The following is a 15,987-nucleotide window of genomic DNA, read 5'->3' as shown; positions in this document are numbered from 1 at the left end:
CAAATGTTTTAAATGGGAGACAGGTCTGGACTGCAGGCAGGCCAGTTTAGCACCCAGACTTTTTTTTTTTTTAAACTATGGAGCCATGCAGTTTTAATATGCGCAGAAAGGGGTTTGGCATCGTCTTGCTGAAAGAAGGAAGGCCTTCCCTGAAAAAGATTTTGTCTGGATGGCAGCATATTGCTCTGAAACGTGTGTGTATATATCATTCAGCATTAATGATGTCTTCCCAGATGTATAAGCTACCCATGTCATGTGCACTAATGCCCCCTCATACCATCACAGATGCTGGATTTTGAACTGTGCACTGATAACAAGCTGGATGGTCCCTCTCCTCTTTAGCCTGGAAGATGTGGTGTCCATGATTTCTAAAAAGAATTTCTACTTTTGATTCGTCAGACCTCGGGACAGTTTTCCACTTTGCCTCAGTCCATCATAAAAGAGCTCAGGCCCAGAGAAGGCACCAGTGTTTCTGGATATTGTTTATATCTGGTTTTAACTGGACGCAGTAATGAACTGTTTTCACAGACGATGGTTTTCTGTAGTGTTCCTGAGCCCATACAGTGATTTCCACTACAGACACGTGTCTGCTTTTAATGCAGTGTCGCCTGAGAGCCTGAAGATCACAGGCATCCAATGTCAGTTTTCAGCCTTGTCTCTTGCATACAGAGATTTCTCCAGATTCTCTGAATCCTTTAATGATATTATGGATCATAGATGACGTGATCCCCAAATTCTTTGCAATTTTACATTGAGGAATGTTATTCTTAAATTGTTGCACTATTTGCCCATGCAGTCCTTCACAGAGTGGTGAACCCCTCCCCGTCTTTACTTCTGAGAGACTCCGCCTCTCTGGGATGCTCTATTTATACCCAATCATGTTACTGACCTGTTGCCAATTAACCAAATTAGGTTTGGTTTTTTTTAGCATTACACAACTTTTTCAGTCATCTGTTGCCCCTGTCCCAGCTTTTCTGAAATGTGTTGCTGACATCAAATTCAAAATGAGCATATATTTTTCAAAACCAATACAATTTCTCAGTTTCAACATTTGATATGTTGTTCTTGTACTATTTTCAATGAAATATAGGGTTTCCATGATTTACAAATCTTCACATTCTGTTTTTATGTACAGTTTACACAGCATCCCAACTTTTTTGGAATTGGGGTTGTGAAAGAGAGCATAAAAATGTCTTCAGAAAGTTTAAATCTGCATTTTGGGTCGCAGCAGGACTCCACGCTTGCTATAAAAATGAAACATGGATTAAATTAAGATTTGGTGCAACTGGGTTAATGGACAAGTTGTTTAAACCAGGCTGAAGTTTAATCTCTGCTGGGAGCTACAGACATTAAAAACAATAAAATAAAACTCAAATGTTAACCACGTTTATTTACATATCAAAAGTGATGAGAAGAGATTTTTGTTGAAACCAAAATCAGGAAATACAGCAATGTCTTTTCCTTTTCAGCTCATTAATCAGGGCCACTTTCAGTAGCGATGCTCGCAGGTGTAGTACCAGTGGCTTCAGGGGGACTTGATTTAATTTCCTTATCATCTTGAACTGAATCGAGGTTCTCGTCGATCTCTGCATCCTCTCCAGCCTTTTCTGTGTTTTGTTTATCTTTGCTTTTTCTCGTGTCTTCATCATCCTCTGACTCTATAGCAGAAGCTGCTGAAGAACTGACGCTGCAGGATTTGCTCCTCTTTCGCTTTTGCTTCTTTTTGCTCTTTTTCTTTTTCTTGCTCTTTTTAGAGCGTTTGTGGTGATGTAAGGAAGTATTCGCATCTGCTGAGGATGCACCATTTTTTGGGCTTTTGCTTTCACTCCTTTTCCTCTTGCTGGAGCTATTTTTAAATTGTTCTTCATGGTTGTTTGATTCTGATCTCGAAGATCTCGAGTCTGCATGCAAATGGCGACCTCCACTCTGAGAATCTGTTTCTCTGCCTCGGCTACATGATCTGCGTCTCTCATGGCTTCTGCTTCTTCTGCCTCGATTGTTTAAGGAACCTTTTTCTCTTCTCAGAGGAAGACGGGCCCTGCGACTCTCTCTGCTTCTGCTACGACTCCGCCTCTCCCTGCTACGGCTCCACCTCTCTCTGCTACGGCTCCGCCTCCATCTGTGGCTTTGTTTCTCACGGCTACGGTTCCTCCTGTCACCCTGTCTGTTGCGAGACTGTTCAGGGCTATGGCCGCGCTGTGACTGTGCCCTGTTACGTCCACTGAGGCCCCAATCATGATCAGAGGACAAATGGAGGTCACGGTCTGCCTCCCAGAATTCATTTCCTGGGTTTTGAAACACGTGGAGGAAGTTACAGTGCTTCCCCTTTGGACACTTATGCCTGTCAAAAAGTCCTAAAATAAAAAAAAAAAAAAGTTTTAAAACCAGGGGGATTTTCAAGTATTTATGCCACTATGTCTAACGTCTAGTTCACATGACACAATTTAACCCTGATTTCCCCAATCACAGATGAGGAAAGCCCCAGATCAGAAACAAATCGGTGTTCACTCTGCGATGACAAATCCGTGCTCAATCGCTGTATGTGAAATGTTCTAAGATGTTCAGCGAGCAACTCGCCTATCCATCAAACATACCCCCAAAATATCTAGCAGACTAAATATCTGGACCTGTCGGGAGTCCAAATCCTGTACTGTGGAAAATTTTGTGACTGGTAATGAGTGCAGGGATGAGCTACAGCCAATGAGAGTGCAAGATGAGGGGAAACCTGGGTGAGGAATTTTATACAACAGGCATTGATACAGCAAGCATAAAGTCCAGGTGTGTGGTTTCCAAGTTGACAAGTTTCCCTTTGAGTCGGACAGTAGATTATTTATATTGTTTGTGATTAATAAACAGTAGTGAATTGACTGGTGAAATTGTGTACATAGTGAAATAATATAATGTAATCCTAACAATAGCAAATACATATGAAACTAGAAGGGCACATGGTAGAGCGCATACCTCTGCCAAGCTACATATTATCAACATCAAAATCCAATCACTTGAACCTGGGATAATATTAAAGGTGTCCACCAAATTTCATCCAAATCCGTTCACGACTTTTTGAGTTACGTTGGGAAGAGACAAAAAATTCTGGATTGGCATACATATCCGGATTTGCATCAAAATCTAATGAATTGTTCCTTGGCTTACCTTTCCTCAATTTCATCAAAAGCCGTTCACTAATTTGAGTTACATTGGAAACAAACAAACAAGAGGCGAAAACATGACAACCTCCAACAAAGTTGGTGGAGGAAATTAGAGAAGTAGGCTTGATGTGCCTGAGGAAGATTCGTTTACTTTATGAGATGTTCATCATAATATCCCCCTTTTAGGACTTTGATGAACATATATGTACATGGAAAATTGCTTTAATATTGTTTGGTAGTCATGTTTTTTTTGTGTTCAAAGAGGCTTTTGGAATCAAGTTTTGGTTTTGTCACAGCAACACCGCAACCCTGTGTTTCACTAAAGGCAAAAACGCCTAAACGCCTTCTTTCGGCCCTGTATTTTCTATTTTTGTTGATGTCCTGCATTTACTCAGGTGTTAAATCATCGCTCTATTAAACTTATGATAAGCTGTACAATCTGCCACGCTTTAAAAAAAAAAAAAATCCTGTCTCAAGCATAGTCTCGTGTTTCCTGTGCCAGTTCTCAGGTGGGTTTTTTTTTGTGACAAAACGTAATCAGACAAACAAGACAGTGATCTTGTAATATATGACCCCCCTGTTGCAGATCAGCCAACGATTATAAGATTCCTGATTACAAGACCAGGAGTGTAGTGTGAACTGTACAGCGATCTGATGATTTTGAAAGTTGTGTGGTGTGAACTTGGAGTAAAACAGTAAAAGATCGTGATTCAATTATTCTTATTCTAGATCCAGCAGCAGCTTGTGACTAGGGGTGTGCAAAAATATCGATACGGCGATATATCGCGATACTTTGGCTTCCGATTCAATATCGATACTCAATTTGAATATCGATATTTTTTCAAATAATAAAATCATGTTTCAGACGGGTTGTAAATCCAGTACGACTTCCGCACCTCCGCTCCGCGAGGTGTCGCTGTGCCGCTACCTCACTCCAAGGCACTCTTCGTCTTCTCTTTTTTCCCCGGCGGTTGCAGTGAGGAAAAAAAACAGGCAAGCATGGCTGTTAACGTAAACCTAGAGACGCCGCCGAACTTTAAGGCAGATGTTTGGAGCCACTTTGGATTCCAAAGGAAAGGAGAAAAAAAAACAGTGAGCCGGACAAAGAGAATGCACTTTGCAAAACCTGTTTCGCTCCAATTAAATTAAGATGCTCCAATTAAGATGCCCACTGCACTTTTCAATGTGTTTCAGACAGTGCGTTGTTCCTGCAAAATACAGGGATGCAAACAGCGCGCCTTTTGGCGGATGGCGCTTTTTTCATGGCTGAATCGCGCAGATCCGAATTTTTTTTGGGGGGGGGCGTTGGAGTGTCTGATTATAATTCAAAGTAAATTCTGTATTAAAATTACTAAATAAGCAAATCCGTTACAGTCCATGAAACAGGAAGTATAAGGATGAGGAAAACACAGTTTAAATCGGGAAGCTGCGCACATTTGCGCAGTCCTGCCGCTCAGGCTGCACAAATGTGCGCAGCTTCCCGATTTAAACTGTGTTTTCCTCATCCTTATACTTCCTGTTTCATGGACTGTAACGGATTTGCTTATTTAGTAATTTTAATACAGAATTTACTTTGAATCATAATCAGACACTCCAACGCCCCCCCCCCCAAAAAAAAATCAGATCTGCGCGATTCAGCCGTGAAAAAGGCGCCATCCGCCAAAAGGCGCGCTGTTTGCATCCCTGAAAATAAGCACAAGTTAAATGTTCAAGTTTACAAAGAACAAATTGATTAGTGTTAGCACTGAAATGTATGTGCAGTCTGCAGTGCAAGTTTTAAGTTTTCATAAAACAATTTGATTCTGCTTGTTAAGCAGCACTGATGTGTCCATGCTTACAGAAAAGTTGAGAATACTAGCACAGAAATGGGAATTTTCTGTATGTTGTAGTGAAGCAACTCTTGGTTTTGCCAGCAGTGGAATAGAGACAAATATATGTCTGGCAAGAGTGTGTAGTTATGTATGTGAAATGTAATTTTACAGTGGTCAATAAATTCTGATTTTCTTCAGTGACACAGATATCGTGATGTGGTTGAAATTTCTTGCAATATATCGATTATCGCAGAATCGCTGTACCGTGATATTATCGTTATCGTGGGCAAAATATCGCCATAGTATCGTATCGTGAGGTATCTGGTGATACCCAGCCCTACTTGTGACCATAGATTTGGATGGGGCTGGATGGCAGTAATAATGACAGCCACAAATGTTAAATTAAGTCGAGAGGCCATCACATATGACTTATGTTACAGGCTACTATCTAGTGAACTGTTAGAATAACCCCCTAATAGGTAGCTGAGAGCTGACAGGCAGTCAGTGTACAGTCCAGCAGCTAGTTTTGTGTGGTTTTAAACATACCTTTGGTCAAGTGTATTTGATACAGTAGGACGTAATTTGATGTAAAATGTGAACCGGGCAACCCTGTCAATTACTTCCCAGTTACTGAAAAGGTTGATAGAGTGAGCATGGGGCAGCGTGATTCCTGCCCCAATGGGCCTCTAGGTGCAGTGATAACTTCATGGAGCCAAATCAAGTAGTACATGCACTGTCCCATGACTGCGCAACATCGAGAAACGGAAGCAAATCAATTTGGAAAAATATGTACAGTATGTGTGCTTGGCTTTCTCAGTTACCCTCTGCAGTACGCTGCCTGGCTCTGTAACATAACTACATACACTACGGCGTCAATTTTGCAAGTTGGCTTTATCTGTCAGACAGCATTTTTTTTTATTGTTGATCGCTCAAAAAAGTAAACTATTTTTAATAGAATTTAAAACCTATTATTTGTAAATAAGGATTTTATGAAGACTTAACATTTGTTGAATGGCTGATGTACAGTATATACATTGCACCTGTGGACAAGCTGCCACTGTCTAATTCTCAAATCAAAGTAGACAAATTACACTCCCTAGTCAGAGATGTCCACAAGCGCCGGCGACCGGCGGTTTTCTCCGCCTACACAGACGGTCTGCGCCAGCTACTCGATCCCACAAAAAATAAAAACGTGCCTTTCAATATTCAAGTGATTTTTATATAGTCTCCGCTACCCATAATTTGCTGCAAATCAAATTATTCCACCACAAAATGGTTTTCGATTCGGGTCTAACATGACCAGAAGCGACACCATATTTGTTGATTGATTCTCGTGCTCCGATTGGCTGAGCCGGACCACGTGACCACACCGTAGCGTATGTAGTTATGTTATAGAGCCAGGCAGTGTACTACAGAGGGGAACTGAGAAAGCCAGGCACACACACATCTGGAGGGAAATTTCATACATATTTTGCAAGTATTTTACAGGGAAACTGTTAGCAATTTATTCGCCAAGAATGCACCAGAAGGCATGTAAATTTCAAGGTTTTCTAGAGGGGCATGCCGCCAGACACCCCTCCAAGCATTGGCACACCGTGTCAGCTTTGCCACTGCAAATTCCAGAGCTGCCGCCTACTATTTTTTAATTTTTTTTATTTTTATTTTATTTAAGCTGACTACTTCAGATTTTCTAAAGATCCCTGCTAGTTTTAATGAATTAATTGAGTTCTTCAAAATATCGCGCTAATTTTTACTAACTTTTTAATGTCACTGTTCAGGTCCCCTGAATAATGTGTCTAGAACTGTGATTGCTATAAATAATTACTGTAGCAGCTGTAGTTTAAATGCAAACCATCATAACGGTGAATGTTTTTCTTCTGCATTTAAAAAAAAAAAAATCAAATCAATGCTTACCACATATGGCTGTTTTCCACTTGGTCACAGGAGAGAACTCGCACTGCATTTGCCTCCCTGCATACCACCGTCCATTAAACATCATAAACGCCTCTTTGCACTGATCCTCACTACACAAAAAGAATGGTGACAACCATCCAATCATACACCATGACTAACCATAACAACCCTACACAGGATTGATTTTTTTTTTTTTTTTACTTACGTGTCATACTGTACATAAACATTGCCTCTTAAGTGGGGTTCAAAGTTGCAGCTCACCTGAAACAATGCAAGAAATAGTTGAATGCCCAACACCCACGATAGTTTTGACTTCCACAGACATTTCCATTTAAGTTTTATTACCTTGAACTGCACAACTTTGCCCGCATTCCTGAATTCTGGAAGAACGTCGTCATAGAAATCCAGAAACTGCTGCCGCATGTCTTCCTCGCTGTACTCGAGACTGGCGTCTGTATCATAGTCATCGCGTCTGCTCTGCTCCATGGCGAATGTCACAAACATACCCCGGACCATCAAAGTGCTACTTGATGAGGGGTGATCATGTTTTCTGGAGCATCTGTTTATTAAAAGTCCAAGCAGAAGAAAAATTCATCGGAAATGTTCAAGAGATATGTTTTTGTTTGAAATGTAATGGACACGTCGTCTTCTTCTTCTAACAAAAAAAGGTGACAACTGTAATTTATCTGACCTGTCTCCAAATCTGCAAGCTCCAGTTTTAATGAAAAAGGGGCAGTTGGCCTTGTCCTTTTCCGTCCCGTAATCCACTGGGGCATCGGGGTTTTTCCAAGAACCTCCATTTTCCAGCTAGAAAATAACATGCACCCGAAAATAAAACTATTAACTAAACCATACCTCAAGGTATTAATTCCTTTAAATATTTCTACAACCCCGATTCCAAAAAAGTTGGGACAAAGTACAAATTGTAAATAAAAACGGAATGCAATAATTTAAAAATCTCAAAAACTGATATTGTATTCACAGTAGAACATAGACAACATATCAAATGTCGAAAGTGAGACATTTTGAAATTTCATGCCAAATATTGGCTCATTTGAAATTTCACGACAGCAACACATCTCAAAAAAGTTGGGACAGGGGCAATAAGAGGCTGGAAAAGTTAAAGGTACAAAAAAGGAACAGCTGGAGGACCAAACTGCAACTCATTAGGTCAACTGGCAATAGGTCATTAACATGACTGGGTATAAAAAGAGCATCTTGGAGTGGCAGCGGCTCTCAGAAGTAAAGATGGGAAGAGGATCACTAATCCCCCTAATTCTGCGCCGACAAATGGTGGCGCAATATCAGAAAGGAGTTTGACAGTGTAAAATTGCAAAGAGTTTGAACATATCATCATCTACAGTGCATAATATCATCAAAAGATTCAGAGAATCTGGAAGAATCTCTGTGCGTAAGGGTCAAGGCTGGAAAACCTGCATCACATACAGGCATGCTTCTGTATTGGAAATCACAAAATGGGCTCAGGAATATTTCCAGAGCACATCATCTGTGAACACAATTCACCGTGCCATCCGCCGTTGCCAGCTAAAACTCTATAGTTCAAAGAAGAAGCCGTATCTAAACATGATCCAAAAGCGCAGGCGTCTTCTCTGGGCCAAGGCTCATTTAAAATGGACTGTGGCAAAGTGGAAAACTGTTCTGTGGTCAGACGAATCAAAATTTGAAGTTCTTTATGGAAATCAGGGACGCCGTGTCATTCGGACTAAAGAGGAGAAGGACGACCCGAGTTGTTATCAGTGCTCAGTTCAGAAGCCTGCATCTCTGATGGTATGGGGTTGCATTAGTGCGTGTGGCATGGGCAGCTTACACATCTGGAAAGACACCATCGGTGCTGAAAGGTATATCCAGGTTCTAGAGCAACATATGCTCCCATCCAGACGACGTCTCTTTCAGGGAAGACCTTGCATTTTCCAACATGACAATGCCAAACCACATACTGCATCAATTACAGCATCATGGCTGCGTAGAAGAAGGGTCCGGGTACTGAACTGGCCAGCCTGCAGTCCAGATCTTTCACCCATAGAAAACATTTGGCGCATCATAAAACGGAAGATACGACAAAAAAGACCTAAGACAGTTGAGCAACTAGAATCCTACATTAGACAAGAATGGGTTAACATTCCTATCCCTAAACTTGAGCAACTTGTCTCCTCAGTCCCCAGACGTTTACAGACTGTTGTAAAGAGAAAAGGGGATGTCTCACAGTGGTAAACATGGCCTTGTCCCAACTTTTTTGAGATGTGTTGTTGTCATGAAATTTAAAATCACCTAATTTTTCTCTTTAAATGAAACATTTTCTCAGTTTAAACATTTGATATGTCATCTATGTTCTATTCTGAATAAAATGTGGAATTTTGAAACTTCCACATCATTGCATTCTGTTTTTATTTACAATTTGTACTTTGTCCCAACTTTTTTGGAATCGGGGTTGTACACAAAAGTGTTCATGGATACCTGGCTTTCTGCTTGATCCAACAGTTTCTGTACAGCTTCCTATAAATGGTGCAAACACACAGTATGACTCGTAAAAACCTGCAGTCAGCTACAGATATCTGCTAGTATTAGTTAAGAGAGCTGAGTAAAACATGAATGAATTCTGCCAAAGCACATTTTCACTGGTGGCAAATTGAAAATGGACAGTGGAAATGTAGGTGGCAAAACAAACAAACATTCTTGTTAAACTAGCAATCAAAAGATACATTGTCTTCAGATGAAGAAGATGCCCACAGGCCTGTCACTCTTTCTTTTGTGTGTATCTTAGTTAAGGAAACAATCATTATTCATCACAATCAAGACAACCAAAATACTCTGGAAGTTTACAGTGTGTACAGACAATCATGAATACAGCTCTTTATTTTTTCAGTTTACAAATATTGTTAGTATAAATACACAGGTGATTATAGAAAATCGTGCGCGCTGATAGTCCGAATTTCTCGACCAATTTCTCGATCATCACCTCGAGCGACTCGGCAAAATGACTGCAAATCGCTTTGTCACCGTAAGTGAGGAAGAATTACAAATGATGAAAAAAAAATGCTGTTCCTAAAAGCACTAAAGATGCTACGAAGTTTGGTCTAAAACTATTCAAAGGTAAGGTGGAATTGTGATTTATTTGATCTGTTTCAAAACAAAGCATTTTATGTGACTCGGCGTAGATAAGTGACATAAACCTGTGCCACACCTTCATTACATTTGCATGCTGCTTTTGAAGTTTGAAATAATTTTTTTTAAATAAATCACCTGTGTATTTATACTATAACAACAAGTGTCCACCTCAAGTTCAGTGAATATTGGTGAATCTCATCTCATTATCTCTAGCCGCTTTATCCTGTTCTACAGGGTCGCAGGCGAGCTGGAGCCTATCCCAGCTGACTAAAAGGCGGGGTACACCCTGGACAAGTCGCCAGGTCATCACAGGGCTGACACATAGACAACCATTCACACTCACATTCACACCTACGCTCAATTTAGAGTCACCAGTTAACCTAACCTGCATGTCTTTGGACTGTGGGGGAAACCGGAGCACCCGGAGGAAACCCACGCGGACACAGGGAGAACATGCAAACTCCGTACAGAAAGGCCCTCGCCGGCCACGGGGCTCGAACCCGGACCTTCTTGCTGTGAGGCGACAGCGCTAACCACTACACCACCGTGACGCCCAATATCGGTGAATAATAACCTCAATTTCATATCGGTTATTTATTATCTCACCGATATTCACTTCACTTTCGGCGAATAATTGTTAAGCATATTTGTGTGATTACATCTAAACTCAAGCATCTTGGAATGATTCCCAGGATGAGTTCTGGGTTTCTGCTCCTTGTGCATGTCGTCTTCTCTTTCCCCCATTCCGTTCAATTCCAAAACAAATCCATGTTAGTTCATCCGACTACATGGAACCTTAAGCTCCATCCTCATCACTACATCCTTATCTGTGAGCATCCAATGATGCCACAACTGTGTGGTACCAAGTCTCTTTTCACTAGTGGTTCCAAGATGAAGGAACAAACTGCTCAACTGAATTCTTACGAAATGTAATGAATTGCCAGAACTTGCTAAAAGCAAGCATGAAGACGTTCCCAGACTCTTATAGACACTGGTAAGAACATTCTTTCCAGAAACCCAAGTATTTTCTTCAAATTATTAGTAACGTGAAACACTTTTGTCTCGTACAATCATGACCAAATGATTCAATTGAATAAAATACAATAATATACGCTTTGTGGTCAGTTTAATATGCAAACCGACTGGAAACGGTGCATTTTAACACAGTTATTCAGTTACTAACTGTACATCACAAAGTATTTTTTGTCAAGCCCACCTGCTCTTGTTTCATCAGTGGAAAGGAACCACCATGACCGGATATCACAGTGTAGTGGAGCGCACGGATATGGGTGTGATATTTTAGTGGTCTGAGTGGATCAGTGCTGTTTGAGGTTACAGTCTATTTGTATCTCTGCTTATTCCAGGGTTCCCGCTGGCACTTGTCACTGACAAACATAATCCATCAGTGACGAAGAGAAAATTACTAGCAGTCATCACAGTGACGAATGTATGTTATCATTATCATAAGTCATCTTTTTTTAGAAATCCCTCCACTTGCTGAAATCCAACCTTAGTGAAGACATGCTTGCGACCAATAAAAATCGACTACACATAATGACCAAACTTTTGACTAATCGCAGCGCGTCTTACTCGGCCTGGTGTGGTGGTGGTGTAATTATCTCTGTGTGAACTAAACAATGGCGCAGTCTAAGATGGCGAAGTTTTTGGGCGGGCTTTTTCAAGCAGTGAAGATGATTTAAGGGCTGAAACAGCAACGGGGGAGGCACACTCAGAGCCCCGACCGTCCCCGAGCACACCGGATAGTGTCAGTAATACAGGGGTCAGAAAGAAAAAAAAACACCAAAGTGAAAGTGCTGTCAGCCACGGCAAGCAACTGAAGGGAGCTCCATTTCAGCGGGCGTGGCGTGTTGAGTCCCCATGGCTCACTCATGTACGATGTAAAACGTGGTCTCAGTTTGGAAATCAACTGGAAAAACCAAATTCCTTCACTGTTGGTTGTTCCAAGACTCTTCTCGACTCTGTTCAATTGTAAATCAAGTGTTCTGTTGAAGGCTAAAGGGAGTCCCTAATACCTCTTTTGAATAACTCCCTGCTAAAATAACCTTCAGTAAGCTCAAACTAAAGAGGTTTATTTTAGTTTAATGGTGCACAGGGCGTCCAAAATCAAGTCTGGAGTGGAGCCCAAATGTTATATATAATGGAAAGGCCTAGCTGTATCTGTACAAATATTTGAATTGTGCCAGTTTGGTTGGTATAAACCTGTATTAAGTCCACTTTGATAAGTCGGTAACTAAGAAAAAGAAAATACAGACTAAGAAAAAGTGAAGAATACTTATTTGGCTTGATTTTCCAAGGAAAAAAGTGGAGAATATTTTTCAGAACCCAGGGGGAACCCTGCTATTCTATCCATATTTTGTGTTCTTACCAAAGGACTGATTATTACATGTATTTTTTTTTTTTGACCATGAGGTGGACTCAATTCATACTGAGGTGTTTAAAAATTCCCAACACGACTTCATTCGAGGAAGAGCATGAATTTTGGAAAAGCACCACACTACTATGCCAGACAGATGGTGGTGAGCTCCACCATCTAAATAATCCCCAGGCATCAGTAGTCCTGTGGTGTTGCCTTTCCACTAAAGGATGTGCATACTCTGTTTAGAACATGCTCCATTGTGAAAACATCTTGTGAAAGCTGAGAATGAGAGGATATATAGATATCAGCCTCTATGACTTTATCCTCCGAATGCAGGGATCACCTCTCTGTCTCTCTTCTCCTGCTGTTTCTGCTCCTGCAACTCTCTTTCCTTTCTCTGCTGTTCCTCCCATTCCTCCCTGATCCTCCTCTGCGGTGAATAAAAAATAATAATAATCAAGATAAATAAGGTTTAACACATTAGTAGAAAAAGCATTTTATTAATCAACTCCTGCATTACCTCTTCGTCCTCCTTTTTCTCCCGAGCGGCCTCTTCTCTCTCTTTCTTCAGCCTAAATTCCTCTTGAGCAATTGTCTCTCTCTCCAGCCATTCCTGGTGTAGACGCGCTCGCTCTCTGACAGAGGTGGACAGCAACGAAGTACATTTACTTGAGTACTGTACTTAAGTTCACTTTTTGAGTATCTGTACTTTATTTCAGTATTATTTCTGTTGGAAACTTATGACTTTAACTTCACTATATTTGAAAGACAAATATCATACTTTTCACTCCACTATATTTCGATCAAGATCCTCAATACTCGGTACGATGAAGCAGCTTTTTTTTCTTTTCTAAAACGTGATTTAGTTTTTTTTGCAGGTGACACTGAGAGCCTATCAGTAATCACTAGGGTCACGTCACGTCCATAGACTGTATAAAATCAAGTTCAATTATTTCTCCGCAGCATTATTTGAACACAATTTTTCAGTTGATGGCAGAATGGAAGGAGGCGTTTTTTTCTTGGGAACGCACACACCCATGGCCATACCTAGAACCCATGTTTCAGTTTTCTGAAAGGATTAAAGATGCGTTTCATTTTAAATGTTTGCTTTGCTTGCCTAAAACGAACCACATCACAGCCTACAAAAGTTTCCCATCCAACCTGTGGAAGCATATTGAGGTCTGTAGACGTTTTATTCCAAGAGAAAGCTTGCAATGAAGTTGTCTGTGCTTTTAGAGTTAGTGATAACGTTGTAATAGCTATGCAGTCTGGTTAGTCAAATGACTTTCGATGGATTTGCCTGCCAAGTTCCCGTAGACTTGTCCACGGCTAACATTGACACTGTACAAACGGAGTTACACGAACATGAATAACTTTAACTTATCCGAAGTCCTTTAGCATAATCTTGCCAAATAAATAGAATGTAGAAATCTTTATTTTCTAGTAACATTAGCTATTCAATATGATTTTGAGTTTGAAAAGAGTTTGCTAGCATGTCAGGTGGAGCTTCAGCACTACAGGTTCTACAAGCTAGTCAGTAAGTCCAGTCGGTTGCTTCAGAAGCATTAGGTTTTGTAAGCATTGTGGCAATAATACAACAATGCAATGACAGAAAATGTACTTTTAATACTTAAGTATTTTTAAAAGCAATTACTTCAGTACTTTAACTTAAGTAAAAATTTGACTGGACAACTTTCCCTTGTATCGGAGTAACATTTAACCAATGGGATCTGTACTTTGACTTAAGTAATGAAGTCGGGTACTTTGTCCATCTCTGCTCTCTGAATATGTCACACCCAGAACTTATCCATCCAGGCATCATCTGTAGCCGATTATCCTATTCTACAGGGTCGCAGGCAAGCTGGAGCCTATCCCAACTGACTATGGGCGAAAGGCGGGGTACACCCTGGACAAGTCGCCAGATCATCGCAGGGCATTCACACAAACGGTCAATTTGGAGCCACCAATTATCCTAACCTGCATGTCTTTGCACTGTGGGGGAAACCCATGCAGACACAGGGAGAACATGCAAACTCCACACAGAAAGGCCCTTGTCGGCTGCTGGGCTCGAACCCAGAACCTTCTTGCTGTGAGGCAACAGTGCTAACCACTACACCATCATGCCGCCTCCAGAACTTTTCATCTCATCTCATTATTTCTAGCCACTTTATCCTGTTCTACAGGGTTGCAGGCAAGCTGGAGCCTATCCCAGCTGACTATGGGCGAAAGGCGGGGTACACCCTGGACAAGTCGCCAGGTCATCACAGGGCTGACACATAGAGTCAAACAACCATTCACACTCACATTCACACCTACGGTCAATTTAGAGTCACCAGTTAACCTAACCTGCATGTCTTTGGACTGTGGGGGGAACCGGAGCACCCAGAGGAAACCCACGCGGACACGGGGAGAACATGCAAACTCCACACAGAAAGGCCCTTGTCGGCTGCTGGGCTTGAACCCAGAACCTTCTTGCTGTGAGGCAACAGTGCTAACCACTACATCACAGTGCCGCCTCCAGAACTTTTCATCTTATTTCATCCTGTTCTACAGGGTCGCAGGCAAGCTGGAGCCTATCCCAGCTGACTACGGGCGAAAGGCGGGGTACACCCTGGACAAGTCGCCAGGTCATCACAGGGCTGACACATAGACACAGACAACCATTCACACTCACATTCACACCTACGGTCAATTTAGAGTCACCAGTTAACCTAACCTGCATGTCTTTGGACTGTGGGGGAAACCGGAGCACCCGGAGGAAACCCACGCGGACACGGGGAGAACATGCAAACTCCGCACAGAAAGGCCCTTGCTGGCTGCTGGGCTTGAACCCAGAACCTTCTTGCTGTGAGGCGACAGTGCTAACCACTACACCACCGTGCCACCTCCAGAACTTTTCAGTGATGCGATAATAATCAAAAGCAGAATAACATTATCATTGCAAGCATAGAGAAACTGCCTACCTCTGCTCTTCATCCTCCTCCTCCTCCTCCTCATCATCATCATCATCAACTTGGTCTTGCTTAATTTCAAACTGGTCAGCACCTGCACCAGATTATTATTAAGCATTATTACAGTATTATTAAACATTATTACAGTATTTCACTTCAGTTAAGGCTTTGGGCTTTTAGAGGCTTTTCTGGAAACTTGAAAAGTATCCAAAGCTTACGTTTAACTGAAGTACATGAGGATAAAAAGGAAAAACATACCACATTCTCTGAGTTTAGCAAGAGCTTGACGTTTTCTTTTTCTTCTTTCCCTTTTCAGACAGGCTCGTCGTTGTTTACCACTAAAGACAAAGAACAAAAAAGAAAAGAGAAGTCAGAAACTGTTTCGTTACTGTGTCAGATTAGTTCAGGAATAGGCTACATCCACATCCACAACTAGACTATATAATATAAACATCATTCAGACCTCAGTGGCGCAGATTGCTTAATTCCTAAACCTTCGTGCTGATTCTCAGAGGAAAGAACTGAAGCCTCAACTGGAAACTGGTCACTGGTCGAATATTGACACGAATCCGTTGATAACATTTTAGCACATTGTGCTAACCGCCGAAAGACAACACACAGTGAGACAGGAAGGAGCCGCGCGAAATGATGACGTTCGC

General features: G+C 41.4%; 1 protein-coding gene across 1 annotated transcript; it reads right to left on the bottom strand.

The window, feature by feature from the left end:
• Positions 1 to 1,370: 1,370 nt before the first annotated feature.
• On the bottom strand, positions 1,371 to 15,967 carry zrsr2 (zinc finger (CCCH type), RNA-binding motif and serine/arginine rich 2). Its single transcript, XM_060941701.1, has 11 exons — positions 15,792 to 15,967; positions 15,587 to 15,666; positions 15,341 to 15,422; positions 12,898 to 13,012; positions 12,721 to 12,807; positions 9,350 to 9,388; positions 7,566 to 7,681; positions 7,220 to 7,433; positions 7,080 to 7,135; positions 6,875 to 6,984; positions 1,371 to 2,354 (listed from the first exon to the last, which is right to left on the bottom strand). The coding sequence occupies exons 1-11, from the start codon at positions 15,908 to 15,910 to the stop codon at positions 1,474 to 1,476; spliced, it is 1,899 nt and encodes a 632-aa protein (XP_060797684.1). The 5' UTR covers positions 15,911 to 15,967; the 3' UTR covers positions 1,371 to 1,473.
• Between the last annotated feature and the right edge of the window lie 20 nt (positions 15,968 to 15,987).

The sequence above is a fragment of the Neoarius graeffei genome, chromosome 15 (genome assembly GCF_027579695.1).
Source record: "Neoarius graeffei isolate fNeoGra1 chromosome 15, fNeoGra1.pri, whole genome shotgun sequence".
NCBI classification, from domain to species: Eukaryota; Metazoa; Chordata; class Actinopteri; order Siluriformes; family Ariidae; genus Neoarius; species Neoarius graeffei.
This window is presented reverse-complemented; position numbering and strand designations above follow the sequence as displayed.

Excerpts from the sequence above, each read along its gene's own strand:
- zrsr2 (XM_060941701.1), bottom strand. The coding sequence starts at position 15,910 with ATGTTATCAACGGATTCGTGTCAATATTCGACCAGTGACCAGTTTCCA. Across the intron at positions 9,389-12,720 it reads AGGAGAAGAGAGACAGAGAG|GAAGCTGTACAGAAACTGTT; the intron begins GTGATCCCTGCA and ends CACCATTTATAG. Across the intron at positions 7,434-7,565 it reads GCTTGCAGATTTGGAGACAG|ATGCTCCAGAAAACATGATC; the intron begins GTCAGATAAATT and ends TTTAATAAACAG.